Raw genomic sequence first — 26,429 nt, 5'->3', positions numbered from 1 at the left:
CAGGGCTCTTCAGTGAGCCAAATGCCATTTCCCTGTGGAAGTCACAGGAGTCTGGAAGGTGGGACTGATGTGAAGGGCTCAAAGAACAAAGAACAGAGAGCACAAATAATTAATAGTAAGATATGGATTTTAGCAGGATTTTGGATGTTTTCTCTTTTTCCTTCCTTTCTTTTAAATCCTCTTCAAACTGCAGGTTTTAGAGAGGCATCTTTATCAGAGGACACTTGCAAAATGTTAATGCTTGTCTGGAGAAAAATATCCCTTCCCTCCCAGCCCAGTAAGAAAGCAGTCTGTGGTTTGTGATGCTGGAGAAGGAAGGGATATATCCATCATTGCACTGTCTCAGAGGTCATGGGATTTGGGCACTCATTGAGGCCACCCAGGAGTTCTGTGGTAGGAGAAGAAGGACTGAACACAAGTTTTGTGAGCCTGCAATGTACCCTCCAGATACTAAATCACTCTGCATTCTGCTGCTTGGAAAATCTGACTTTGCAGGGGCAGACACAGATCACCTGGAGCACTTCTGCCATGTGCCCATACTCATGTTTGGCCTGGCTGCTTCAAGGGCAGTGATTACATTGCTGGTCAGGGCTGCCTTTGATAAGCCACTGTGCACTTAGCTGGGCACTTTGCCCTGGGAGCAGGGTGGTGCTGGATCCATTTTTGGGAGAGGTAGCAGAGGAGCAGGCTGTCACTGACCTGTCTGCTGACAGCAGCAGGGATCAGAGCTAGCAAGGACTGAACTGCCAAGGGCTTCCAGACGCTGTGAACTGTCTGCCCATGCTGCTTCTCAAGACTTTTAAAGTCTCAGCAGTGGGTCTGGCCTCCAGAAGGAAAAACATTCCCTAAAACCAGAGCTCAGCTCTCTGCTGGGTCTTCCAGTGCCACATTCCTGGCTGTGGCCTGAAATGACATGGTGGCCCTGCAGCCCTGCCTGTAATTGTCACTCTGCTCCCCACTGAAATAGCATCCTGCTGCTCCAGCAAGTGCTCAGCTGGGAGATGCCACATGTCATCTGTGTGATTGTGTCTGCCTTGCAGTGCTGGATCAGAAGGACTCCCTGACCAATGGAGACTCTGGACTGCATTTGTCACCTCCTCAGAAGAGCCTGCCAGACCTCCCCCCTCCAAAGGTGAGTTTTTCACACCCTTTGCTTTTCTCTGCCTCAGCTTGGGGCTCTGAACCCCTGGAGGATTCACTTTTGTCATGTCCTGTGCAGCATGGCTGGGTGGACAGACCCCTACCTGTGTATGTTAGTGAGGCAAAGGGTCCTGATGAGTTTTATTTTAAAAATCATAACAAAACATTGAGCTGGGGATTTCCAGCTGTGTGTTTCATATTTGCTAAGACTGTGGGTCAGAGTGTGGTTGGTGCAGCTGGATGGTGGCTGGACACCCAGGAACCCCTGTGGCTCCCAAAGCTTTTCAGGCAGCTGTGGGATCTCATCCTCAGTGTGCAAGTTGGGCTGTGCTCCCTGCCAGGGACACCCACACCCACTGCATGGCACTAAAGCTCAAGGAAGAAGTGAGGTTTTCAAACAGAGGTGGTGATGACTCTCAGCTGTTAATTTGGAAATCTCTCCTGAGTAGTAAATCAGCTGTGCCTGGGCTGCTGACATGATCCTAGGAGAGCCAGGAATCCCTCAGCTGCAGGGTGATGGGGAGGTCCCTGGGCAGCACCAGGACCTCCTTTGCTGCCAGAGCCTTCCTCAGTTTGGCCATTACCAGAGGTTTGCTCACATCTGGAGCACCTGGTTTTGTGCACTGGGTGCTGGTGTTGTTCTGGTTGTGCAGCCCACAGGTCTGTGAGGAGTTGCTGGCTCTGTGGGTTTTTCTGTAGGGCAGCTCTAAGTGAGTTAAACACCATCAGCTCTCAGTGGGGTGGTGTCTCTGTGCCAGCAAGCCAGCCCAGCTGTCACAGACACAGCTCATCCTCGAGACCCTGAATGATGCTGTTCAGTACTTGGTGCAATGTGGGAATTGCTGTTAGCTGGAATTTCAGGATGTGAAAGGAAAGGTGGACATGCCCCAGAAGCAGCATGCATGGGGAGGAGGAAAAGGAGGCATGGAGGAGGATGGGATGGTGCATCCATCAATCACCAAGGAGGATCTGTTCTTTCCCAGGAAGGAGGCCCCAGGACTTTTGCCCAGGGATCTGTGTGGCTCAGCTGGAGTTAGCTGGAGGAGCTGGGAAAACAAGGGGTAGGATGGGATGCAGCTGGCAAACCCTTGGATGCAGTGATTGCCTGCTGGGAGGGCTCTGCCCACACAGATGGCTGGAGCAGTGGCCAGAGCAGGAATCTCTATTAGCTCTGCATTTCCTTAAATCTCTCTTTAGCTCTGTATTTCACAGTGGGCAGGAGGTGGAAGGAAGGCAACACTGGGGAAGCAGCAGCTGGGTGTCCCCAAGGCATTTCTCTTGAGTTGGGTGCAGCCCAGCTTTCTGACTGGGCAATCAGGAAGTTAAATGAGGGAATTGGACAAAAAAATAGTCTTAGATTTTAGTTGAGAAGGGCACCTGTCTTCTCCCAGACCTGTGCTGGGAATTACCTTCTACCACCTGCTTACCAGTGGAGTTAACCTCTCAGCTGAAGTGTCAGTGGCTTTTGGCTTTATGTCCTTCAAGGAGCAGGGCTGGGAAGAGCTTTAATGAGTGGAAATTGCTGTTAGGGGAAATGGATCTTCCCTGTCTGCATCTGCAGCTCCCAGTGCAGGCAGGAGCCAGAGCCACCTGGGCAGTGGAGGGTGAGCACAACTCCTTGCACAGAGACTAGGAGGTTAGGAGAGGAATTCAGAGTAGTTCTGTTTTAGCTCTGCAAGGTTTTCTGTGGTTTGGTGACACTCAGACATCCTGTGGTGCTGCCCTACACTTGCCTTTGAGGCACAGAAGAAATGTGGTGATAAAGCTCTGCACAGCGGATTGTCCCTGGCACACACAGACACCAGCAGTCACTGGGCAGCCCAACAGGGGTTGATTCCTTTGGATTTGTCCCTTCAAACAATGAGTTCTGCAGGCAGTGGAGCAGATTTGGTGACCTCTCCTCTGCTGCAGCCCTGGCAGCTCTGCCTCCTCCTGCAGCCATCCACAGGAAGGTCAGTGGTGTGGATGCAGATGCCCAAGGTGATTATATTTGCATGCTCGTTGTGCCATAATGCAACAGGCAAATGTTCTGCAAGGGCCAGCGTGGTTAAATAACACAATATATAGCCTTTGACTTCAGTCAGAGAGTAAACCACTCCACACCCCTAGGGAATATATATATATATATATAATATATATATATAAATACCTTCTGGGGCAGCCAAGGTGCACTCTGTTGGCTTTCTTTGTCTGTAGGAAACAAACAAGAGCAGCCCCATTCCCTGCCAGTTGTGGGATGGTGTCAAAAAAACCCACAGCATTTTTTTGTGTAGGCAATTTGTTTATGGTCACAGCACAAAGTAAGCTGGCTACATGCAGGAGGCCACCACAGATGGCAATTACAGACACATTTCCTAGCCAGGGAAGGGATTAAGTAGAGCCCTGGGGTGACGGGGTTTGTTTTTGTTTCTTTAATGTAACACATTGGGACAAGAAGTTCCTAAATCTTTTAACGTGTTTGAAGGGCAAGTGTTTTCCAGCAGTGTTCTACGTGCCTCTGGAAGGAAAGTTCAGTCTGCTGACAGCATCTGGCAGCCCCATGTGAGGAGTTTGAGCACTGGAGAGGTCTGGGAGGGTGGCAGAGCCCGAGTGGGAGCAGACGTGTGACTTTGGTGTGGTCAGGGTTCCTCATCCCACAGCCCAGTACTTCCCTTTGTGGGCAGCTGCTGGCCAGAAAATCTTTTCCTTCAAAGCTTCCTTTCTGCTTCTGGGCACCAGTAACTGCTGGTGAAGCACCCAGGGCAGGATGGGCAGTCCAGCTTTGCACCTGCATTTGATGACGAGAGCTGCAGGTGGGCTGATCTTGCACTGCTGATGCACGAGTGGCTGCTCTTCCCCAGGGAGCCATTCTGCACAGTCTGTGACCTTCCACACTGCTGTCTGTGCACAGAGACCTGGTTCTGTGCCCCTCCTCCTGGGGGCAGTGGGCTTTAACCCTGGGCATCGTGTCAGGGCTTCACAGCCTCAGCCGGCTCAGCTGAAGCATTGTGAGACTAAACACCCTGGTGGCAGATGGCTGTGGGTGCTTTGGCCTTGGTGAGAGCAGGGACACCTCACTGGGGAGCAGGGGAATGCTGCTCTCAGCTCAGGGTGGGAGATGGGATGCCAGGTTTTGGGAAGAACATAAGCTCTGTCCTTATCCTACTGATCTGTTTGTGCTCTGCTGTCTCATGTCCAACATCTGTGTGAGTCACCTGAAAAGTAAAAAGCTTGTTTTTTTGACTTCATATTTTCCCCTCATGTATTGATATTTCTGAAGGATCAAGACATGTTTTTCCTGCCAGCTCTTGCTTGTGTTTAGGGAGGGGTTTGGCAGGCTCCACAGGGATTTTCCAGCACTTGGACTCTTCTCAAAGGCTTATTTTCCATTGGTGTTGTTTATCCATTTCCTTTGTTTTTTTGTTAAGAGCACAATTAAAGATTCCCAATATAGTTCCTAAAGCAGAGATTTTTAGCTGTTACTTTCTATTGGTCAGAGACTTGGAGAGACAGAGATGGCTCAGGTTATGTTCTCAGAGTAAAGCCAGGGTTGCACCAATTGTTCTCTCTTCTGGTTCCCTGATAAGATAATCCATGGCACAGAGGACCATCCCTAGTTAGGATGGGCAGCTTAGGGGGATCAGTGCAGCAGAAATCTCAGTTCAGGGTAAGGCTGATGGGTTCCAATTGCTGCTATGAGTTGATCTTCCCAGGGCTTTCAGCAACATGAAAGAAAGTAACATTTATGATGCAATTATACAGTAATTTCAATTTATATTTGGTCTAACTGTACCACTTCTAAAAGATTTCATCCACTAGGATGCATTGAGTGCTAAAAATAAAGGGAAAAGGAAGCCCTGTTGTTTTGAAGGATCTGTTTTTACCTTAAATCATGTTTCTTTTATGTTTTTATTCTGCAGATTCTCGAAACAAAACAGCCTCCAGTCCCCAAGATTGAATCCCCAGAAGGATATTACGAAGAGGCTGAGCCCTATGACATCTCTGTAAATGGTACATCCCAGCTAACCCTTGGGAGGGGTTCGTGAAGGACTCAGTAAATGAAAGCACAGATATTTCATACAGCTTTTGGGACAAATTTCTTTTCTGCTGCTCATCACACTTGATATTACAGACCTAATGCTACTGGAAAGCAAAGGCTACTGAATTACTCCAATTTTTAACTTTCCTGTCCAAGTTATATGCTGAGGTCAATATAGCATAAGTGTAAAATGTTAGAAACCATTGTGGGTTCTCTTTGTCTTGGTGGTTTTCTGGCAGATAGACTGCAAGTTTCAAACACAAGTTTCTGTTCAGGACTGTGTGGTGAAGCTGTGGTGACTTGCATTCGTGTCCTAGTGCTCTAATTGTCCCCTTGGGGCTCAAAATCCATGCTGCTGGTCTGTTAGGAGTGATAACCATTTTTATAATTGGCTCTTTATTCAGCTCTGTCTCTCGTGGCAGTTGAGCCATCTGTAAACTGGATTAGAAAGCCACGCTTCGTGTGAGGGGAAGGTGTGTGGGTTCCCTTGCAGCCCAGTGCCATGTCCTGGAGCAGTGCCACCCATGCCTGTCCCCTATGGGCTCCCCACCCCTCTGGGGGGAGGCTGCTGCATGCTGGGCTCTCACATTCTCACTTTTACCATGTATTCCTGCATCCTTTTGCTGAACACCCTTCACTGGGAGATTGCCTCCCTCTGATCTGATAGCAGAGCTGATCTTGTCATCACTTCATAATCCATTTAAGCCCATAGGAGACAGATTATATCACCCCACTGCAGAAGCAGATCTCTGCTTATCAGCCTTGTCTGCAGCAGAGTGTGTGGCATGAGCAGAGCTCAGTGGCAAGAGTCCAGGCAAGCAAAGAAGTGAGAGTTAAGGGTTAAAGATCTGGGTCTAAACCCTTGGCTGTTGCATCTGAGCTTCATCTGGGAGAATCTGGATCTTCTCCAGCCCCAGTGTGAACCACTGGGCTTTGAAGCTGTCAGTGAACAGGAGGATGGTGCCCAGCTGAGGTGGGAAGAGGTTCAGGCTCATTGTGGCCAGGGTGAAAGGTGCTGCTCAGGGCAGAGGAGGGGCCCCTCCAGCTCTGCCCTGTTTTCCTGAAAGGCTCTGGGTCATTTGGCTGAGGTGGGGGCTGTGATGCCTTGTGAAGCCCTGCTGCAGCTGGGGCAGCCCAGGGTGCTGCAGCCTCATCCCCATGCCTGCAGTGTAAGATAAAGGAGATTTCTGTTCCCCCTGCAGCACACTGGGAAAGTGGATAAATTGTTAAGAGCCATGCCATAAAAAAGTACATGCTGGATTAGCTGGAATACAGCCATGGATCCATGTGCTGGGATACCCAGCTTGTGTTATCCAGGCAGCTCCATGAGCTCACCCTCAGCTCAGAGGCTTGCAGGAATTCTGGCTGGCAGGAATAAGTGCACACCCAGCTCCCACCTCTGCTTTTCCTTGGTTACCTGCTGCTCTGAGATGCAAATACACCCAGCACCCTCTGAAATCTAGGTTGATCAGATGCCTAAGGAAATGAGAGACCAGAGCTCTGCAAAAAGAGAAAAGCACAAATGGTGGGAGCACTGTGCAAATGAGGCAGCTCTGGGTGGCTCTGTGGCTGCTGTGATCAGCTCTTGCACCAGTAAGCTCCATGTTTTGCTGAGCACTCTCTCAGCTGTAAGTGGAGATAGGAGATGTGAAGCCAGCAGAGATGGGACAGAGGATTCCAGTGATTCCTCACACTGAGGTGTGTGGTGCCTTTTGCATCCTGTGGGTGCTCAGCCATAGGTCCCTTCTGCAGACCCCACCACATCCCTTCTACTGGTGTGCTACAAAACATGTTTTGTGTGAGGAGGAAGGAGGCATCATGAGAATCTCTGTGCTCTTTGGCAACCTCACGTTGGAGGTGATTCCTTGTGGGGTGAGCCAGAAGGAGCAGGGAGAGGTGTGGAGGAGCAGGTCTGTGGCAGGAGAGGCTGTGGGGGCTCAGCAGAAGGTGAAGTGTGCTGTGCTGTGCAGAGGGGATCTGGGCAGTGATGCTGGTGCCCTGGGCTGCCTCAAGACATCAGGCTGCAGCATGTGGGCAAACCTGCAGGTCCCTGTCCTGCCCTTAGTTCCAACAAGCACAGGCTCCCCATCCATCCCCCTGCCCCAGCCTGTGCCCTATCAGATATCAGCAGTACTTTGTACCTGTCCCACACAGTGATGCTCACTGCTAGCAATTGATCTGGGACCCTGGTGTGACTGCTGCTGCTAAAGGGCAGCCTGGACATGCATGGCTTTGCCCTGTAAAGATGCTAAAGCCTGGCCACAATAATCCCCAAGCCCTCTATGCCTTTCCCCACAGGCTGGATAGGGGGTGGCAGTCCAGGGAGCTGCTGGTGGTCTTTCACAGAATCATAGAATGGCTTGGGTTGGAAGGGACTTTAAAAATCATCTTGTTCCAACTTCCATGCCATGTAAAAGAACACCTTTCACTAGATCAGGTTGCTCAGAGCTCCAGCCAGCCTTGCCTTGAGCACTTCCAGGGCTGGGGCATCCACAGCCTCTCTGAGCATCCTGTGCCAATTCCTCATCATGTTTGCAGCAAAGAATTTTCTCCTAAAATCTAAGCTCAAACTCTCTCAGTTTGAATCCATTTCCCCTTGTCCTGTCACTGTAAGCTCCTGTGAAAACTCCCTCTGCGATGCTGTTTCTGACAGTGTTACAGCATGAGCCTTGGAAGACACCCATGTGTCCCCAGACAAATGGGCGTAGAGAAATCAGACAAAAATAGCAACACCACTAAAATAAGTGGGTGCACTGCCAAGAAGGGACATCAAAGCAATCCTCCAGATGGGCTGGGGAGATAGAGGTCTGCCCAGCAGAGGTGGGACTGCGAGGCACTGCAGCAACCCGCGGGTGAATTAATTAAAACGAAGCGAGCAGACGAGTCTGCTGGGTCTGGGGTCTGTCTTTCAGCAGCAGCATTCCCACCCCTCCGCTGGGGACGCTCTGCCTTTCATTTCCAGCTCAGGCAGAGGCTGCTGCTTCCCTTCCCCCTTGGGCTGAAGTGTGTTAAACCCTTATCAGCAGCCTTTGCATAATTGGAGGGTGCGATAAGGAGCGGAGTGAAAAGGCGAGAGGGGCGGGTGGCTGCCAGCTGAGCAGTAATTATTCTGGCTGGAACAGCTCTTCAGCCCTGGCTGCTTTTAATTACGGTGACAATGATTCTGTTTTAAAGGGAACTGCCTTGTTCGAGGGGATGGGTTGTAAATGCTGTTCCTGTTTGCAGTCTCAGCCTAAGTAAGGGGTGCTGGTATGGGACAGCCTCGCTGGCGAGGGATTGACGCCCTTGTTCTCTGCATTTGCTCATCTGTGGCTTTCTCTCTTTGTCTCCCTTTCTCTTTCTTTTTTGACTGTGCAGGTCTTTTTGGTAGGCTTGCTGCGGCTGGACCCAGGCCAGGGTTGCAGGTTACTGAGGGCGTTATTTATGCCACAATAACCATGGGTATGGCATGCTTTCCAAACCTGAAGTGCCTTCTTTAAACAACAACCAAAAAAACCCACCCCAAAATACCCCCCAGAACCACAGTTTTAGCAAAGATTATCATGTTCCTCCCCCTGGATTTGCCTGTTACATGCATGGGGGTAAACACCTCTCCCTGTCTGTTCTGCACAAAGCATTATTTTTGTGGCTTTCCCTGTGCTCAGGATGACAATGAAGAGAACTTCCCTAGCTTTTATTCCCCTGGTTGTGCCACTGGTGTGCAGCTGATGGGGGGTAATGCTGGCTGTACTGATGAGTAGCTGTTTGGTGAATGATTGAAGGTGCTCCAGATGCAAAGAGTGGGAGTATAAGATGGTCTGATCTTCCTGCATCATGGCATTGATTTAACTCCCTGGGAGCTCATGGGGAGACCCACAGGAAAGCAGAGATGGACTTAGATACATCCAAGATTGTGGATGCCTGAGCTATATGACTGGAGACTGAGTGGGCCATAGTACTGACCACAGGGTTGTCACAAGCCACCAGGCAAGGCTTGTTTTCCAGCTTTTTTTCCCCAGTTTTCCAGCTGTGCAGCCTGGTAAATGCCTTTCCATCATGGGGCTGTAGCAGTGTCACCAAGCCAACAGTTGCTGCAGCTCTTCCAGTAGGGAAGAGCTCATCCCATGGGGAACCACACTTGTGGTTGTGGTTGATGCACAGAGGAGAATCCAGGGGTAAGGTGGCAGCCTGACCTACTGTTTAGTGGGGGCACCAGAGACTTCCAAAAGAGACAGAGGGGTGGTCAGGGATACTCCCATGTGGATAAGGAGGAGTTTGGGAAGATGAGGTTCCCTTAGGCATCCTTGCTGCTGCATATGGAAAGGTCCTGTAGCAGTGCAGAGGTTCAGCTTCTTGGTGTTTGTAGGGTTGAGAAACACCTACACTTTTATTCCATCTGAATTTCTGTGCAGTGTGCCTGTGGACAAGGTCTGCACAGTGAGAATGCACTGAGGGGTAAAGTTTTCCCATAAAAGATGGACAGTTTGAAACATTGAGGGCATAGAGATGTGAGACAGTAATGTGCTCCATTCAGAGACTTTGAAAGGGAGTATTTGCTTTTTTAAAAGCTTGTTTAATTGGTGCAGTTTTGATCACTTGAGGGAGGTTATAGAGTGAAATTTGTAGCTTTGTTACTGCATCTCAGTTCCTTTTATTTAAAGAACAAATAAACCCAAGTAAAATGTTCTTCAGTGAAGCTCCTAATGTCTTTTTCTTTCTCTTTTCTGGCTGCTTTTGTTCATTTAATTTGCACCAATCTGATAATGTTATTTTTATGTAGATAGTAAGATTTGGTGAGAATCCAAATTAGATTAAATTCCAGTGAGAGAAACTTAACAATATTCCTCCATGCTGTTTGGTAGAAGATTGCCAAACAAACTCTTGCAACTACAAATGTTGCCCCAATCTTACCATCTTGCTCTGTGAGTTTATCTTGTGACTTAGAGCTCTAAATGCCAGCAGAGCATTGCAAATCCCCCTGCAGTCAGGGAGAACATTTTCAGTGTTTTTGGTGAGCCTGGTACCAATGATCAGCTGAAAACTCCAATAATCTGCAATGCCTTAGAGCTGAGTATTGAAAATTTCAACTTATCCTACATAGCAATCCATTTAAGGTTAGACATTAAAAATGTTGTTATTGCTCCTCACATTTGCCATTTATGACTAATTTTTGGTGCTGAAACAGTGTATTACTTCAAAGCCCCTTTTTGTCCCTTAGCTGATGAGTAGAGAGGGACCTGTTAGACAAGAAAGTGAATGACATCTCAAATACAATAGATCATTGCTTGCTGCATGGCCTTGCAAATATCATTTTTACTTCTGGCATTTAGAGGACAAGGGCTGATTGTAGCTTGCTGTTGCCTTAAAGATGATGCGTGTTTGGCTTGAAGTGGAAAGTAGAAACAGCATCTTTGGGGAGAAAGCAGCAAACATCAGGAAATGTCTAAGGGAGCGTTCTCAAATTTGTGGTCAACTGAGAAGTGTCTTTTGAGTGTTTGCTAACAGAGGCTATTAGGCACAAAGTACTGCAATGAGATTCATATTGGGCTGGAAAAAAAAAAGGATCTCTGAGGGTAATTTTCCTATTAATTATCCTCCTGTAGGAGAGCCTCAAAAGACACATCCCTGCACTGGAAGCTTGTGCATGTGTGAGCATGGCTGAGGGAAGCATTTGACTCAGAGTTGTTCTAAAAATGGATTTAATGATAGAGCTTTGCATTTGTTATAGAAGATGGTGAAGCTGTTAGTAGTTCCTACGAGTCCTATGATGAGGAAGAGAGCAGCAAAGGCAAGTCAGCAACCCATCAGTGGCCATCCCCAGAGGCCACCATTGAGCTGATGAAGGACGCCCGCATCTGTGCCTTCCTGTGGAGAAAGAAGTGGCTGGGACAGTGGGCAAAACAGCTGTGTGTTATCAAGGACACCAGGTTGCTGGTGAGCAGATCCTCTACTCTCTCTAAAATAATCTGGTTTTATGAGCTGAGGAAGGAAGTGGCACCTCAGACCATGTTAATGAGCTGGCAAAAAACAAAGTACCCCTTGAAGCAATGCTTCAAAAACCATGTCCTGGAGATTTGGGGATCTTGTTCCATTCTCAGAAGGAACGTGGACATGGGATTGCTGAAGGGGGCACAAAGACCCATTTGTGACCAAAATCCCAATCCCCCAAAGTGTCTAGGGATACTTTTTGGGGAATCTTTTCGAGGTGGTTGAGCAGAAGGGATACTTATCCCAGAGCTAACCACATACTTGATCCTGTGTCAGTAACAGGTAATTCAGACTATATGTGCATGCAGTCAGCTGTGTGTGTACCTGTTCATACAGGGATCTCCTGTGTGTAGTCTGTGCAGCCTTTTTAGAACTGTAGGACCTTTTTGTGTTCAGTGCATGTGATGCATGTGGCTGCATGAGTCCCTTATGGGGCTGAGCTCCTGCCAGTGAGCAGGAAGGTTCCTCCTCTGCCTCTCACCTGTTCCTGTCTTCCTCCCCAGTGCTACAAGAGCTCCAAAGACCACAACCCCCAGCTCGATGTGAATTTGCTGGGCTGCACTGTCATTCACAAGGAGAAGCAAGTGAGGAAGAAAGAGCACAAGCTGAAGATCATCCCCACGAATGCTGATGTCATTGTGCTGGGGCTGCAGAGCAAGGACCAGGCAGAGCAGTGGCTCAGGGTCAGTGTCACCTTCAGGACTTGTCCCAGTGGTGCTGCCATGCTTTGGTGGGAGACCAGATCTTATCTCAGCCCTGTCCTTGTGTGCTCTGGCTCCCTTCCTCACTGTGACTTTATACAAATATACCACTTCATTTTCATGTCCTGGGAGAGATTCTTCCTGCAGCTCCCTGCTGCCTTCAGTGTGCTGGAGGCTACATGGGGACCTCCCAGCCCAGCTGCTGTGGCTGGAGGGGGAATTGTCTGGGGTGGGTCCCCAGCATGAATTGGCTGAGGCAGGGGTAAATGAAGCCCTTCCCCTGAGACAGCAGCAGGAGCAGGAGCCTCCTGGAGCCCAGGACAGCCACAGGGCTCTGAGACTGCCTTTGCTGGCAGCCTCTCCCTGTGACTTGGAGCCAGCAATTTCTGCTGGATGCCTGATGCAACACCAGGACAGCCCCCAGGGTCACAGGGACAGTAAACCATGGGTCTCCCACGCTGGTGTGGTTTTGCCTGTCCTAGTTGAGGTAGATTAATTGATCCTGGTACTGCAGCTCTCTCACAGCTCTCTCTCTTTCCCCCTTGTGCACAGGTAATCCAGGAGACCAGTGGTCTGCTCTGTGAAGGAGGCAGTGAAGGCAACCAGTACATCCCAGACTCGCAGCGTCTCAGTTACCCAAAGGTACATCTTGTCTCTCAGACAGAACCAGCACTCAGCTTCCCAGACTTATTCCTTCAATAGATAGTAGTGTAGCTGCCTTAATTTTAAGTAAGTAAAGACTGATATGAGTGTGACCAGATCCCTGTGCTGCTGAAAAGGAGCATTCTTGGAACCACCTTAATTTTCCTTTGCATTTTAATTTTGTTGCCATATCTTCCCTCCCAGACTAGCTCAGCATTTGGCTGCCCACTGTCCAGGGCAGCAGCTGCTATTTTATCCAGTGGGATGGTTGTGTTCACCAAGAGCTTGGGGAGGGACATAGACCCTTGGATGCTTGGGCTTGGGCCATCTTTAGCCCAGGTTTAGGTGACATTCCCCTGGGAGCAGCTTGTTCCAAAACAGTAGGAGGACAAAGAGACTTTCCTGAGTCTCTGGTGGACACCCAAAACGGACCTGTTGGGGCACTGGATGTTCCACTGCCCATGCCCCCAACAGGGACTGTCAAAGGCCCCCACCAGCCAGGCTGCAGGGTAGGAGGCCATAGGGTGGTGCCACTGTGTCCCCTCAGAGGTGAGCCCAGCTGGGCTGGGGCATGTCCAGGAACAGTGGGAAGGGCACAGTGTGCGTGGGCTGGCTGGGGATGTCTGGGTGAAAGCGTCTGCTACAGAGAAAGTGGGACCTCATAAGATGGGAGAAGGGGAAAAAGCTCCTTGCAGCACGTTCTGGCTGTCAGAATGGGTCACCTGCATCTGTGGAGCTTGTGCCTGGTGCTTGTTGGCAGGTGGAGGTGTCTGAGAGATGCTCTGCAGCCTCCGAGAGCGGGAGCAGCACCGACGGCCACACGGACACAGCTGAGACCAAAGATGGTAAAACTTTGCCCTGGGAATGACAGAGAACACAGGCCCTGCATTGACCCTGTACCTCCTGCCACTGCCACCTCTGACAGACCTGATGAAAGCTGTGTGTGCATTCATTGCTGGGAATTTGATATTCTTACCAGGATTACCTGTTGGTTCCACGAGCTTATTCACAACCTGACTGATGTGCTCAGTAGGAGAATGTTGAAGAAGCTCTTTGGACAGAAACTTGACCCCCTCCCACCTGGTGTCTCCTGTTTTAGAGAGGAAAAGACTTGAATACAGTAAATGGTTATGGGTAATGGTTCTTATTTAAATTGTTTGCGATATAGGAAAGTGAAGTGAGGTTGGTACCTGCCCAGCAGGAGCTGTGCAAGCACCTGCCACTGCTCCTGCAGTGACCTTTGGTCAGAGCCCACCCCCTGTAAAGCAGTACAGATTGGCATCTTCCACAAATCCCTAACTGATCTCACTGGTGCCATCCTGCTCCTGGGCTTTGCACTGTTCCAGCCTGTCCCTGAGTCACAGGTTTGCCCTCTGATAGGGATGTGTGTGAGGGAGGGCAGGAGCCCCAGCTGGGAAAGCCACACAGGTGTCTTTTTCATTTCTGGTAGTTAAGAAGAAGGGCACAACTGGCCTGAAACTGAGCAACCTGATGAACCTCGGGAGGAAGAAGTCCAGCTCCATGGATAGCCCAGAGAGATCCCTGGAGACTTCAAGTAAGTGGCAGCATGAGCCCCTGGATTTGTCTCAGGGCTGGATCTCAGTGTGCAGGGCAGGATGAGCACCAGGCATCATCCTCCTCAAAGGTGGCTGTGCCAGGTGGTCCTGCCAGTAAATACATGCAGATTGTGGTGCCTCTGGCTCTCAGGGTGCCCCAAGAAGAAGGGTGGGTAATACCAGACAGGCACACGCAGGGCATTTGTGCTGCCCAGGGTGTGGGAGCCTACAGGGAGAGTTCTTAGGGTGTAGCTTGTATTTACCACCTGGCACCAACTGTGTCCAGCCATCTGCAGCCAGCTTGCTGCTCCAAACCTATCCTAAATAGCGAGGGTCTAATTTTCAAGATTTTTACCCTTTTCACTCTGTTTTGTATGGATAGGACAGCTTGTCTTTGTGCTTTTGTTCTTTATTGGTGCCTGTGGCATAATATGGCATAATTTACCCATTAGAAATCCCCAGGCACACAAATTAATATGGATTAAATGGAAAATGTGTCTAAGTAAGCTGTGCTTACCTGCAGGTTACCTGAATGTGCTGGTGAACAGCCAGTGGAAGTCACGGTGGTGTCAGATAAAAGATGGGCACCTCCATTTCTACCAGGACAAGAACAGAAGCAAACTGGCTCAGCAGCCCCTGAGCCTGGCAGGCTGTGAAATCATCCCAGAGCCGAGCCCTGACCACCTCTACTCCTTCCGCATCCTGCACAACGGCGAGGAGCGCCTTGTTTTGGAGGTAGGCTGTATGTCCCTGAGAAAGCTCTGCCTGAAGTCATCAGCTTGGGTACCTCAGGAGGTCTAAATCCAATGAGTTCCTCCAGAGGAGCCTCAGTGCAACAAAGCAGAACCTGAAGAGCAGGATTGGGTTCATCTGCCTGTGGTCACCTGGAGTGTGTCCCACCTCACTGGTGATCCAGCTGTGTCTGATGCTGGCACCTCCAGAGGGACCATTCAGCCTTCATCTTAGGCACTTACCTTAGGGTGGGACGTGGTGTCCTCTGGACATTCTCATCTCTCTCCCCTGACTGCAGCATGACCTTGAATAATCAAGTTCTGTGGAGTGCATTGCAGATGGTTAATTGTAGATGAGCAGAATGCCACTTTAGGGATTTAAGGCTGTGGTTAGGAGGAACAAAGAACTTCCATCTTTTGACCACAGAGCCCCAAAGCCATGGGTCACACATCCCAAGTAAGCCTATCATAGATCTGCCCCTGAAAGTGCAAGTGAATGCATCTCCATCTGTTACTTTCCTTTGCCTACATCCAGGACTGTTTATCTCTAATCTTACTTCTCTCTGACGACAGCATGATTATAGTAGGAGGTGGACAATGTGAGCAATTTCCTGTATTTTTCCAGTGGGTGGAATATTTATAGCTAAACAACTGACTTCGAGGGCATGCCATGAAATTTGAAGATGTTTTTGTTTAGTTTCTGATTCAGGGTATGTCTGTATCTAAGAAATTTTGCCCAGTTACAGATGTGAAGAAGAGGTGCTGAGAAAATTGACATTTTGTGAATGGAAGAATCTGTATTTTGTTGGGATGTCAGACTCAATGTCAGACTCAATGTACGGAATGGCTGGCTGGCTGGCAGGCTTCCCAGGGACTGAATTCTCTGCTATATAAAACAGACTGAAAGCTTAAAATATACTTTCCAGTTTGGAAAGTGTATATATATACTCACTTGCCCTGAATTTTACTTTGTGGTTAGTGCTCTGACTCCTCAAATCAATGCAAAAAGTGGCTGCACCAGCCAACTTCTTCTTGCTTCAGGTGGAGTCCCTTGCACTGGGAGGTGCATGTGGCTATTTGCTAGAGCTGACTTCATGGCACAGAATTTAACTCTTCATGTAAATGTCACTGCTGCTGGGAATTGGTACTGACCATGTTAAAGCAACGGACTCTGATGCTTTAAACTCTTCCCTTCTCCTCTCCCCTCTGCAAAGAGCCGTGGAAGGGGTTTGTGCTCTGGCAGCAGGACCTGCAGGCTTGGGTCTCCTTGTCTCTGTTTTGGCAATCCCATTGCTGCACTCTGCTGGTGCAAAATAAAACCCACACACTTTCCTCACCCAAAGCTGCTCCCTGCCAGCATCTCCAGCCCCAGAGACTTCTCTTACTCTTGTAGACAGCTGAGTTGATCAACACTGAAAGGAAAATGCAGGCTAACTTTAGGAAGGAGCAGAGCAAAGAGCTGTATTTATGTAGCTGCTCAATTTCTGGATCAGTCCACACACAGAGCTGTACTTTTAATGCAGCCTCAGGTTTATTATAAATACTCAGCAGTTCATCTTTGCCCTTGGAAGCCCAGAAGATTGCCAGCATGCCTCCCTACCCAATCTAAACCAGCATCAGCCCTGTGGGTGCAGAAAAAGCACTGCTGCAACCTGTGCTGTGTGTCTGATCACCCTGCAGGCAAAGTCCTCAGAGGAAATGGGCCACTGGCTGGGCCTCCTCCTGTCGGAGTCAGGCTCGAAAACAGACCCAGAGGAATTCACCTACGACTACGTGGATGCTGACAGGGTTTCCTGCATCGTGAGCGCTGCGAAGAATTCCTTCTTGTATGTCACTGGTGATGGGCTGGGGCTGCATGGGGAAAGAGAGAAAGCAAGCCAGAGCAAGGGACTCTCCCCTTCTGGGGGTTTGTGCCATGGAAGTGGGTGGTAAATTCACAGCTGCAGCTCAGTCACTTTTTTTTGGGACAGGAGAGCACTTCCTGGCGGCATGAACTGCAGCTTACCTGTTGCAGAAGCAGGCTGAGCTCTCAGCCACCCAGTCCATCATGCCACTGGGACAGGGTCACTGTGCTGCTATGGCTGAGGGCTGGGTGAGAAAGGAAGGAGCTGAGGGGAGATACAGCCCCACTCTGGTGGGTGCTGCTTAAGGGGCAGCAGCAGCAGCAGTGACTCTGCTTTGTGTGGCTCTGCCTTCTCCTCTCGTGCGCCTGGCTGCCCAGACCTCAGGACTGCTGTCCTCAGGTGTCTAAAAATGCAGCTCTGCAGAGCCATGCAGCACATCCAGTCCCCCTGATGGGATGTCCTGCTGCCTGTTCACAGCCTAATGCAGAGGAAATACTCTGAGCCCAACGCCTACATCGACAACCTGCCCAAGGGCAGGCTGCAGCAGGACGAGCTCTACGACGACGTGGATCTGCCAGACCTGCCTGTGGTAAGACATGCCCTGCTGCAGGGAGCTCTGGGGGGACCATGCCAAACATCTGGCCATGGGGAGTCTCCAGCAGTGAAAGGGGAGGGTTTCCCAGCATTGCTGCAGTGGATTCCCAGCCCCTGGGGAAATCCTGGCCTTTGCAATGGAGCAGAATCAAGTGGTGGAGAGGAGTTGCTAAGGAATGGGAGAGGGGTTTCCAGAAAGGGACTGTAGAGATCCTCAGGCAGCTGGGATAGAATTCCACAGTCTTCACCAGCAAACAGCATGGATTATTTGGTGATAGTGGGCTTTTTAGAGCCTAGCCTTGCAAAACTCCTCTTTAGCCTCTAAGATCAAGTCCTGTGTGAAAGGACAGTAGGTCATACTGGGAATGGGACTGTTACCTCAGGAAAAGCAAAGAATGTGGCATGGCTTGCTGGATGTACAACAGTGTGATATCCCTGCATGGGCTGCTGCTACCATCAGAGAGACCTATTGAAGGAAAACAGGAGGGGCCTTCCCTTCAGTACTTCAGAAAGCCCTCTGGGGAATGACTCTGAGACTGGTGTTTTAGTTCCTCTAAGATTTCTGGAAAATACTCCAGATTGCCTGAGATAGTGCTGCTCTGCAGTGAGATGTTTCTCGTACATCTAGTTCAGCAGATTGGTCTCTTTTGCAGGAAGAAGCACCCAAGAGTGAGAGCAAATTGGAGGGGGACCAAGACAGAGTGTATCTGGATCTCACCCCAGTGAAGTCCTTACTACACTGTGCTGGCAAGATGTCCTGCCAGTCTTCACCCCTCAGCTCACCATCTCTAGAAAGGGCTGCCAAGGCTGCCCCAGAGAGCACAGCTGAGACAGCCCCTGTGGCTAAGGAAGCTGAGCCCTGTACTAAGGCAGCAGAGACCTCGGAGCAGGTACTGTCCAAACCACCATGCCAGGCTTAATCACTGAGCCAGTGCCCTACAACTCATCATCCCACCTCATTTCTCCTTTCCAGAAACAGCCAGAGAAGCCAGAGCCCCAGGAGACTCTGCCACAGGTGCCTGCTGTCAAAATCCAGAGCCAGCAGCAGAGCACTGCCTTCCCCCAGGTGGCCCCTGAAGTGCCAGTGGGCACAGTTCCAGTGGGCACAGTTCTAGTGGGCACAGTTCCAGTGGGCAGTCCCCAGCCTGCACACCGGCCCAAGATGCCCCTGCCAGGTGAGTGTGCTGCTCAGGTGGCCCAAGGGTGCTTAAAGAGAGGTGGTGCACTGTGATTTTGACCTGCCTCTGCTCTACAGCAGTCTGTGTGCTCACTCTAGTGGTTGGTGACTTTTCAGACCTTCCCTTGTTTCCTTTTCAAGCACCTGGAAAGGTTTTCTCCCTCCTGCTTTTTCCCCCTGACTGAGCTTGTTGTTGGTGGGCTGTGTTTGCAGCAGCAGCAGTGGAAACCAAGCTGGGCAAGAACAGGACAGAGGCAGAGGTGAAACGGTTCACAGAGGAGAAGGAGCGGCTGGAGAAGGAGAAGGAGGAGATCCGAGCTCAGCTCACCCAGCTGCGCAAGGAGAGGAGGGAGCTGAAGGAAATGCTGGGTGGCAGCACAGGTACAGCAGGGCAAGGTGGGATGTGGAGAAAGAGGGGCAATGAACCTGGCCCTCCTGGGACCAGAAGGGATGGGAGAAACTGGTGCTCTGTGCCAAACCACATAACCCAAATTGCACTAGAGCAAGAGCCAGAGTCCCTCTTTGGGTAAAACACAAGGAAAATGTGCAGGACATGCCCTGATCCCTGCTCCCCCCAGGAGCTCCCCAGGTCCCCAGCAGGCACCAAGATTCCTGTCCCCTCACAGACAAGAGCCTGGAGCAGAGGCTGAAGGAGATAGATGAAGAATGCAAAAGGAAGGAAAGCCAGAGGGTGGACCTGGAGCTGAGCCTGGTGGAGGTGAAAGAGAACCTGAAGAAGGCAGAGTCTGGCCCGGTGACTCTGGGCACGGCAGTGGACACCACACACCTGGAGAACACAGCCCCTCGGGTATGTGGGGCACCCCTGGGATGCACAGCAGCCTTCTGGCAGCTAGGCAGTCACACAGCCTCAGCCTGCTTAAAAATGTAATAATTAACAATAGCATCATTAGTGTAATGTGCAATCTTGTGTAAGTGTATAGCTTATATGGATGTATTAATTATTAACTATAATATACATAAGGTAATAATAATCCAATGAAGTAACAGCAATAAGGGGAAGTGAAAGGTGGATGGGGCTCAGGAGAGTGATTGTATTTTCCTGTGGGACCTTGAGCAACACCCTCCAGAACCATGCAGGTCTGGACTCAGCTCCTTCTGTACTTGGCTGAGCTAAGGGATGGTTTTTGCAGGAGGAGATTCAGGCATCTAAACTCCTTCTTGGGAAGCTGTTTCCCATGAAATGGAGCTCTCCACCACCTGCACCCTGCTCTGTATCTCTAGTTCTAGAGTCCTCAGAACCCAAATACACCACAAACTGCCATGGTGTTTTATTGAAATTGGTATGTCACTGAAAAAATGCACCTCCTTGTTAATGGGTTGTGACTAGGAGATGGTGGGAAAAGGCAGCAATCTCTCTCAGTAGTCTGTAGTCATAAATGATTTTTATTGTAGGTTCAGGCAAAAAGTGCCAGTGCAGCAAACAGCGCCGAGAACTCACCGGTCAATTCAGCAACGGCTCTAAAAAACCGGCCTTTATCTGTTATGGTCACGGGGAAGGGAACAGTCCTACAGAAAGCTAAGGTAAGCTACAGCAGAAAAATCCATCTGGAACAGCCACTGCCTTTCCCTTCTGGCACTGGAGCAAGCTGGCTGTGGTGGGATGGGGTTGTGGGGGGCTCTCATGTCTGGGAAACACCCTGGACCAACACAATTCAGAACACATTAACCTGGATTTCCTCCAGTCTTTGCACCTGTGTTTGCCTTGCCTACAATTTAAATGAAAAAATATATGCATTGCTTATAACTTAAAGATATTCCTGACCCACCCTGCAGCCAAAAGCACTTGGGGACCAGATGCTCATGTTGATCCCGTGCACATTATGGCTGCTGTGGCTCACCTGATTTGCATTTTGACTAATTTGCCTTTATTCCTTGGCAGGAATGGGAGAAGAAGGGAGCTAGTTAGAAGCACGTTGTTCAGAGATGGACTAAAGACTCGAATTGCCCACGCATGGCCCAGGGGATTCAACCATCTGTTGGTGGAGGTTGGGTGTTCAGCACCACCCCACACCAAGTGCCTCCTCCACAGCACACCCACGGCTCTGACACAGCACTGGAGTCAACAGCTGCTGATACCAGTCATCCCAAATGAACTTCTTCTTTCCAGGCAAATCCCAATCATGTAGCTAAAACAATAACAACCGGTGGCAATCCTTCCATCAAAGTCCTAACCCAGCTGATGTAAACAAGAATGTTACTGTAAATAGGGGTGTTTTGTGTATTTCTACTCTGAAGGTTTATCAATGAGTTATTAAGGTTTCTATATTAGTGGCTGTAGTGGATTCAGAAGGGACCTCTACTATTCCTCAGCCTGGTGAGTTTGTACCTGTCCTGATAAATTGGAGTCAACTAAAGTCTCACTTGTCTTGCTGCCAGTCATCACTCAGCTGTATTTCATCCAGCCTTCAGTCAAGGGCTATCCCCACATGTGAGCAGTGCTTCAAACATGCATGAGAAGCAGCCTGTCCCAGGGTATTTTTAGTCAGTGTCCTGGTTCATTCCAGTATCTCCTACCAGCTGGAGCTTTGCTAGAATATTGAGCTGCTCACCTTCTCATGCTGTAAGCTGTGTTACAGACTGGAGGCACCAAGAGCTCTGGGCAAAGATCTGCCAGGCAGATTTAGTTAACTTTCTTGAAGTTCTTACTTTTCCTGAGGGGTTTATTCTGAAAAAAAAAAAAAAAAAAAGGGAAAAAAAGTAATATTTGAGGGCTTGCTCAGCTGTTTCATAGGAAGGCTGGATCCCAGTGTATCCTTCAGGGCTTGTTGCCCCTTCCCAAGAGAGGGGAGGTAAAGCAGCCCCCATGCTCCTGCCCCAGCTGTGGTGGGTCTGATCCTCACAGAGCTGCAGCTGAAGCCATCCCTGTGCCCCTGTGTCCTCCACACTGGAGGGCTGAGCAGCCTGCCTGCAGTGAGGTGCCCTGCCAGGGCTCTGCTGAGCTGCTGGCCATCGTGGTGCTGTCACCCTGATCTCCTGATCATCAATACTGCCTTTGGGCCCTGGCAGCATGGCCCACAAAGCCCACCCCCCTCTCTTTCTCTCCCCATGCTTTCTAGTGAAAGATGTTGGATGTTTGGAACTGCTGAACTTAGAGAAATTGAATTTTGATGGGTGGCAGTGGGTTGGCAGAAATCTATGCAGTCCTCCCTTCCCTGTAACATGCTGACATGTCTGATGGCCTGGAGACACCTTTTCCTGACTCCTCTGGTGGCCCTTCAGAGCCCAGGCACAGTAACTGGGTTGACTGGATGGGCTGGACATGTTTTCCAACCCTACAAAGTTAAAGCAGCATCAGTTCCCAGGATGGGTTGTCCCTGGGGTCCTGTGGCTACCCCAAAGCTGAGGTAAAGGCAGACAGGAAAAATGTTGTACCTTCCTCCCCCTTGAAAATATTTGACAGGCCTGAAACCACCTCTGAAGGGTTGTTCTTTCATCACACAAAGGCCAGACAGCCAGTGGGATGCCCAGGGCTGTGACATCCAGAGCTGCTGGTGTCATTGGGGTGAGTGAGAATGTCCTGACAATGTTCTGGGCTTGCTTGTCCCCACCACAGAGCCAGGGTGCAGCAGAACACTTGGTCAGGGGATCCTGGAAGCAAGAAAGGTGGCTGTGCTCCTGTGTTTTTTTACTCTTTATTTCCACTGTGGTGCAGATGGAGGAATTGGTAATTCAGATGGAGGAATTGGTAATTCAGATGGAGGAATTGGTAATTCAGCCCTCAGGAGCCTCAGCTGTCAGGTTGTCCCTGTGCAAGGTTTTGCACATAGGAAAAAATCATGCAAATAAACTGCTGGCTCTTCTGGTTCAGGACTCTGGGGACTTCCTTCTCCAGAGCACAGAAGACCACAGACTCCATGAAACTTTTGTTTTGGCCTGTGATGAGCTGGCAAGAGCCCTCTCCATACCCTAAACACCCGTGTAGTACCACACCCTGACCCACAGCCGAAGTTGTCCAGACATTTCACAGTGGTACTGAGACAGCATGGCCAAGAGCAGCTCTGCTTCCCCCTGCACAGCCTGGGGCTCCTGCTGGGATGTCTCCCCAAGGGAATGGTAAACACAGGCCAGTCCTGGACAACACACTTTCCCCAAACAAGAAATGTTAAACAATGTCTCTGTGTCCCCATTGTTTTCCTAACTCAAGGCATTTCCTTTGTTGTAACTGTGACCTATAAAGTGATGCTTTAGAGGGTTTTATAATAAAATGTTGAGTATATTATGTTACCAGTGTTTTTCTCAGTAATGGGGCCTGTCTCTGCTCTACTTTCCAATCAAGTACATTAAATCCCCTACCTTTAGTTACTACAAATCCTTAGCTATGCAGTCTACAACTGCAGTGAACTGTAGCTTAAATAGCAATGATGGCTCTGGCAAGCAAAACAATTTTCAGAGATCTAACCCACTGAAAAATAGCAGTAACCCAACAATTCACATGAATAAATGTAATAGATTCCTGCCTGTATTTTTGTAGCAGTCCTCTTGCACAGAACCAGCAGTGGAAAACTTTCCACTGTCTTCCTCTGGCCACTAGGTAGCAATGTGTGCAGGCTTACTGCCTGCTGCAGTCTGACAGAAAACCAGGATGGGCTTCAGCTGGAAAGGAAGGAAAAAAGCTATTAAAGAAAACAGTTGAGGCTTTCACAGAACAGACACCAAAACAGACACATCTGTGAAATATCTCTTGCTGGCTCCCCTCCCACAGAAAGGTTGGGGAGGCACTGTGGCTACAGCACAGATTCCTGGGCAAGGTCCCACTCCCTGGCCTCTCCTAGCTCAGCCCTTGACACAAAACTGCCAATGAGCTCCTTAGTGTCCTGACAGCCCCTGAGCCCAGGAATCCCCAGATAGCTCCATCTGGGGGGCTGGTTCTGTGCACTGAATGGACAGCAGCTGCTGCTGCTGCTTTTGTCCCTCCCCAGCATCACTGCCCCACTGCCTACAGCTGCTCTAGAACCCCTGTATCAGCTCCAGCTGATAAAGTTCCTGCTTTGTTCATCATTCCAGAGCACTCTTCACCTGTGCACACTGCAGCCAGGCCACTATGGGGCCCAAGCAGAATTCCATATTCTTCTGGAGGGAAATTTCCTGCTACAAACCATTTTCCTTAGTGAGTTTCTTGCTTAAGTACCTCCCCATTTCTTGCTTTGGATACACAGAACAACTCCAAAAAAGCTCCTGGGTCTTCATGATTAGCACACCAAGGTTGCTAGAGGGCTTGTTGATTTGCCTGTAAGACAGAAGTGACAGATTTTAAAGGAAAAAGAAAACAAAACTACCTCTTATCAGTGGAGAAGTTGGCCTGAATGTTTGTGTAAGATGTCTCAGGTATGAATCAAATAAATTTACTTCTACTGCAGAGTGAGATTGCAGTGGGTTTTGAAGCTGAAGAAGCCAGCTGGCTTTACAGGGAGCATCAGCAGACCTCCTGCTGGCCTTGGCTTTTGGTATGCAGGGAGAATGGCACAGTGGGATCAAACCCAGCTTCCCTGCTGCAGCCTTCACAGAGCAGGTGCCATCCAACACTGACTTACCACAAACAGGCATGGTTTTCATTGCTGAAGGGGATGAAAATCATGGCACTTACTTAAATCCCATTTCTTTAAAAGAGAAACAGGCTCTTTCCTGGAGTCAGCACATGGCCAAAGCTCACCCAGCAATCCTCCAGAGTGAGAGTAATTCACAGCTCCTCTAGTAACAGCAGCCCAGACACTGATGACAGCCTGGCACAGACAGCATCCTCTGAGCTCCTCTGATGCCAGACAGGATTAGTGCTGGCTTTGCAGGGACCCCACCTCTTCAGTGCCTGTGCCAGCCTCAAATATTGACCCAGCCTTAAGGGAATGAGCTCCCATCAGGTGATTTAATGAAGGCAAGTCTTTGAGGATTAATTTAATAAGGGATCATGTCAGAGACCCAAGCCACTTACCTACTTTTTTTTTTTTTTAATAGAAATTTACAACAGAAAGGACCTAGAAATTAGCTAGGAACTTCAAGTCAGATTTTTAAAAATAAAAAAACAGCTCCAAAAAATGCTCTGCAGTGTCCTGCTTGTCTGTGGGATCAGCAGGTCTCTCCAAGACCATCCCATATATCCTAATTATCAGGCTGGCTTTTCCCATCTCCTCCCAATGCCCCATGACCTTCTTACCTTGCAAAGTGCTTTGTCTCATACAAAAGGAGAACTGTTGGGTGCTGCTGCTGCTGCCAGAGAAGTCTGAGCATCTATCCAGGCACCAGGAATCAGCTGCTTTCAGGAGGAATGCCAGGAGGAAGGTCACAGTCACAGCACATGTAGATCCCTGACATCTGGGGATCCCTGGGGCACTCTGGCACTGAAACCTCAGCCAGGTGTACTCAGAGCCCAAAAACTGGGTTTAGAAACAGCTTTCCTGAGCTACTCCATGAGTTTCCAATCTCTCACATCATCTCTACTTGACAAACTGATGCACAGAGATAGATAAATCCTGTCCAGCATTAAAATGTTGTCTCCAGCATGAGATTTTGCAGTCTGTGCTCCCTGAATCACAAAGAAATATTTGTGTACCTGTGGTGCTTAAACCAGGATGATGATAAAAATGCAGAGTTTCCCCAGCTCAGAACCCAGGCAAGCCCTCATACAGCCCACTCATGCTAAAAACATACTCAATGCCTGTGCATTAAAATAAAGAACTCACAGGTAGATTACACCACATCACATTAGCCACAAGAGAAAGTGCTCAGCAGCAGCACTGTACAAACTGACCTGCACCCAGCACAAGGAAAAGGCTTTAAGCACTTGTAGAAGGCAAGGAAGGCATGAGCCATGTCCCAGGCAATGTAAATATACTGCTGTTTGAGAGGGTGGGCTGATCCCACAGGGGATAGATGCCTGGGAGGAGTGAGCTGATGATGCTGTTAGGCAGAGAAACCCCCAGGGAGCTGCAAACCCAGCAGGGCAGCAGGGTGACAAGAGGGGTCTCTCAGACCCTTCACACAAATGAGGATGCACAAGGAGGTCAGGGAGACTTTTGAGAGCAGTGTGGCTGGATTCCAGCCAGCTCCACTTCTGCACCAGAGCATGAACCACGTCTTTGGAGAGAGTCTGATCAAGCCCATTCTCCCCACATGAAGAGAAGACTGACAGGTTAACAGCAGAAGCAATGCTGAGTTACAGCCATGCCTAAGTAACATTAATAGATTCATTTCCCTTTGTATCCCAAATGTCAGCCCTTCAACTAAGCCTCTATTCTGCTGTGCCTTAGGACACAGACAATCTACCACAGTGACAGTGAAAGAAAGCAGAATTTCCTCTCTCTCCCAGCCTGGTTTCTCCCAAAAGGCATGACAGTGCTTCTCCTGTCTCAGTGCCAGCTTTCATCCCTGAGAGTGCTTTCAGACCATTCTTCTTTTGACAACAAACCTGCTGAGCAATTTGTGTCTCTCTTTGTCCATCTAATGTTACTATTCAAACACGGGACCAGGACATCTGGGTGAAGGGATTTTCCTTCTGCTGGGAACAATAGACACTATTCTCATTTGCACTGGCAGTCACAGTTAATATCTCTGTCTTGGCTCTCTGCAGACCTGGTTGTGCTCTCCTGAGGTGACAGACACCATGGGAAAGTCAGCAGACAACAACCCAACACTGGGAACCATGGGCTTTGGGGGAGCAGTTATGTAAATTTTACAGGTTTGTGGGCAAATTGATCTAGTGATGAGGTGAGGCTAATGCTCCAAAGGATGCAGGCATGTGGCCAAACTGTATTTGGATAAAGAAACCATCACATCTCAATCAATTCAGAGAAGAAAGCAGCACGAACAACATACGAAACAGAATAAACACTTGTAATTATTACTCCTTCCTCTTCCTCTATCTTCCTGCATGTAACAAGCCATTCAGCCCAGCACCTGTTTGCAAGTGCATCATCTGTTATACCCCTTCAGCAGGAGCTCCAGAATTTCTCAGACTTCTACATATTTTTAAATGAACTCCGAGATCTCTCAAAATCTGTTAAAAAACCCCCCAAAACAATCACGACCTTAAGACCTGGATGAGGAA

At 49.3% G+C, this 26,429-nt stretch overlaps 1 protein-coding gene across 3 annotated transcripts in view; it reads left to right on the top strand.

Annotated features, from left to right (window-relative positions):
- AFAP1L2 (actin filament associated protein 1 like 2) overlaps window positions 1-22,607 on the top strand; it is a 65,024-nt gene extending 42,417 nt beyond the window's left edge. Inside the window, exons 4-20 of one of the 3 annotated variants that reach the window (XM_056494473.1) lie at window positions 1,041-1,132; window positions 5,040-5,130; window positions 8,516-8,599; window positions 10,866-11,071; window positions 11,629-11,808; window positions 12,379-12,468; window positions 13,229-13,313; window positions 13,919-14,023; window positions 14,548-14,759; window positions 16,436-16,581; window positions 17,077-17,188; window positions 17,847-18,083; window positions 18,167-18,368; window positions 18,584-18,751; window positions 18,997-19,178; window positions 19,784-19,912; window positions 20,271-22,607. In XM_056494473.1, the coding sequence (XP_056350448.1) occupies window positions 1,041-1,132; window positions 5,040-5,130; window positions 8,516-8,599; window positions 10,866-11,071; window positions 11,629-11,808; window positions 12,379-12,468; window positions 13,229-13,313; window positions 13,919-14,023; window positions 14,548-14,759; window positions 16,436-16,581; window positions 17,077-17,188; window positions 17,847-18,083; window positions 18,167-18,368; window positions 18,584-18,751; window positions 18,997-19,178; window positions 19,784-19,912; window positions 20,271-20,297 (2,348 nt within the window). In that variant the 3' untranslated portion in view covers window positions 20,298-22,607. The remainder of the gene's footprint in view (window positions 1-1,040; window positions 1,133-5,039; window positions 5,131-8,515; window positions 8,600-10,865; window positions 11,072-11,628; window positions 11,809-12,378; window positions 12,469-13,228; window positions 13,314-13,918; window positions 14,024-14,547; window positions 14,760-16,435; window positions 16,582-17,076; window positions 17,189-17,846; window positions 18,084-18,166; window positions 18,369-18,583; window positions 18,752-18,996; window positions 19,179-19,783; window positions 19,913-20,270) is intronic. The other 2 variants (XM_056494472.1, XM_056494471.1) reach the window with 2 other exon arrangements.
- Window positions 22,608-26,429: the final 3,822 nt, after the last annotated feature.

Source organism: Oenanthe melanoleuca, chromosome 6 (genome assembly GCF_029582105.1).
Source record: "Oenanthe melanoleuca isolate GR-GAL-2019-014 chromosome 6, OMel1.0, whole genome shotgun sequence".
Classification (NCBI taxonomy): domain Eukaryota; kingdom Metazoa; phylum Chordata; class Aves; order Passeriformes; family Muscicapidae; genus Oenanthe; species Oenanthe melanoleuca.
Note: the sequence above shows the minus strand (reverse complement) of the source record. Positions and strands in the feature narration are given on the sequence as shown.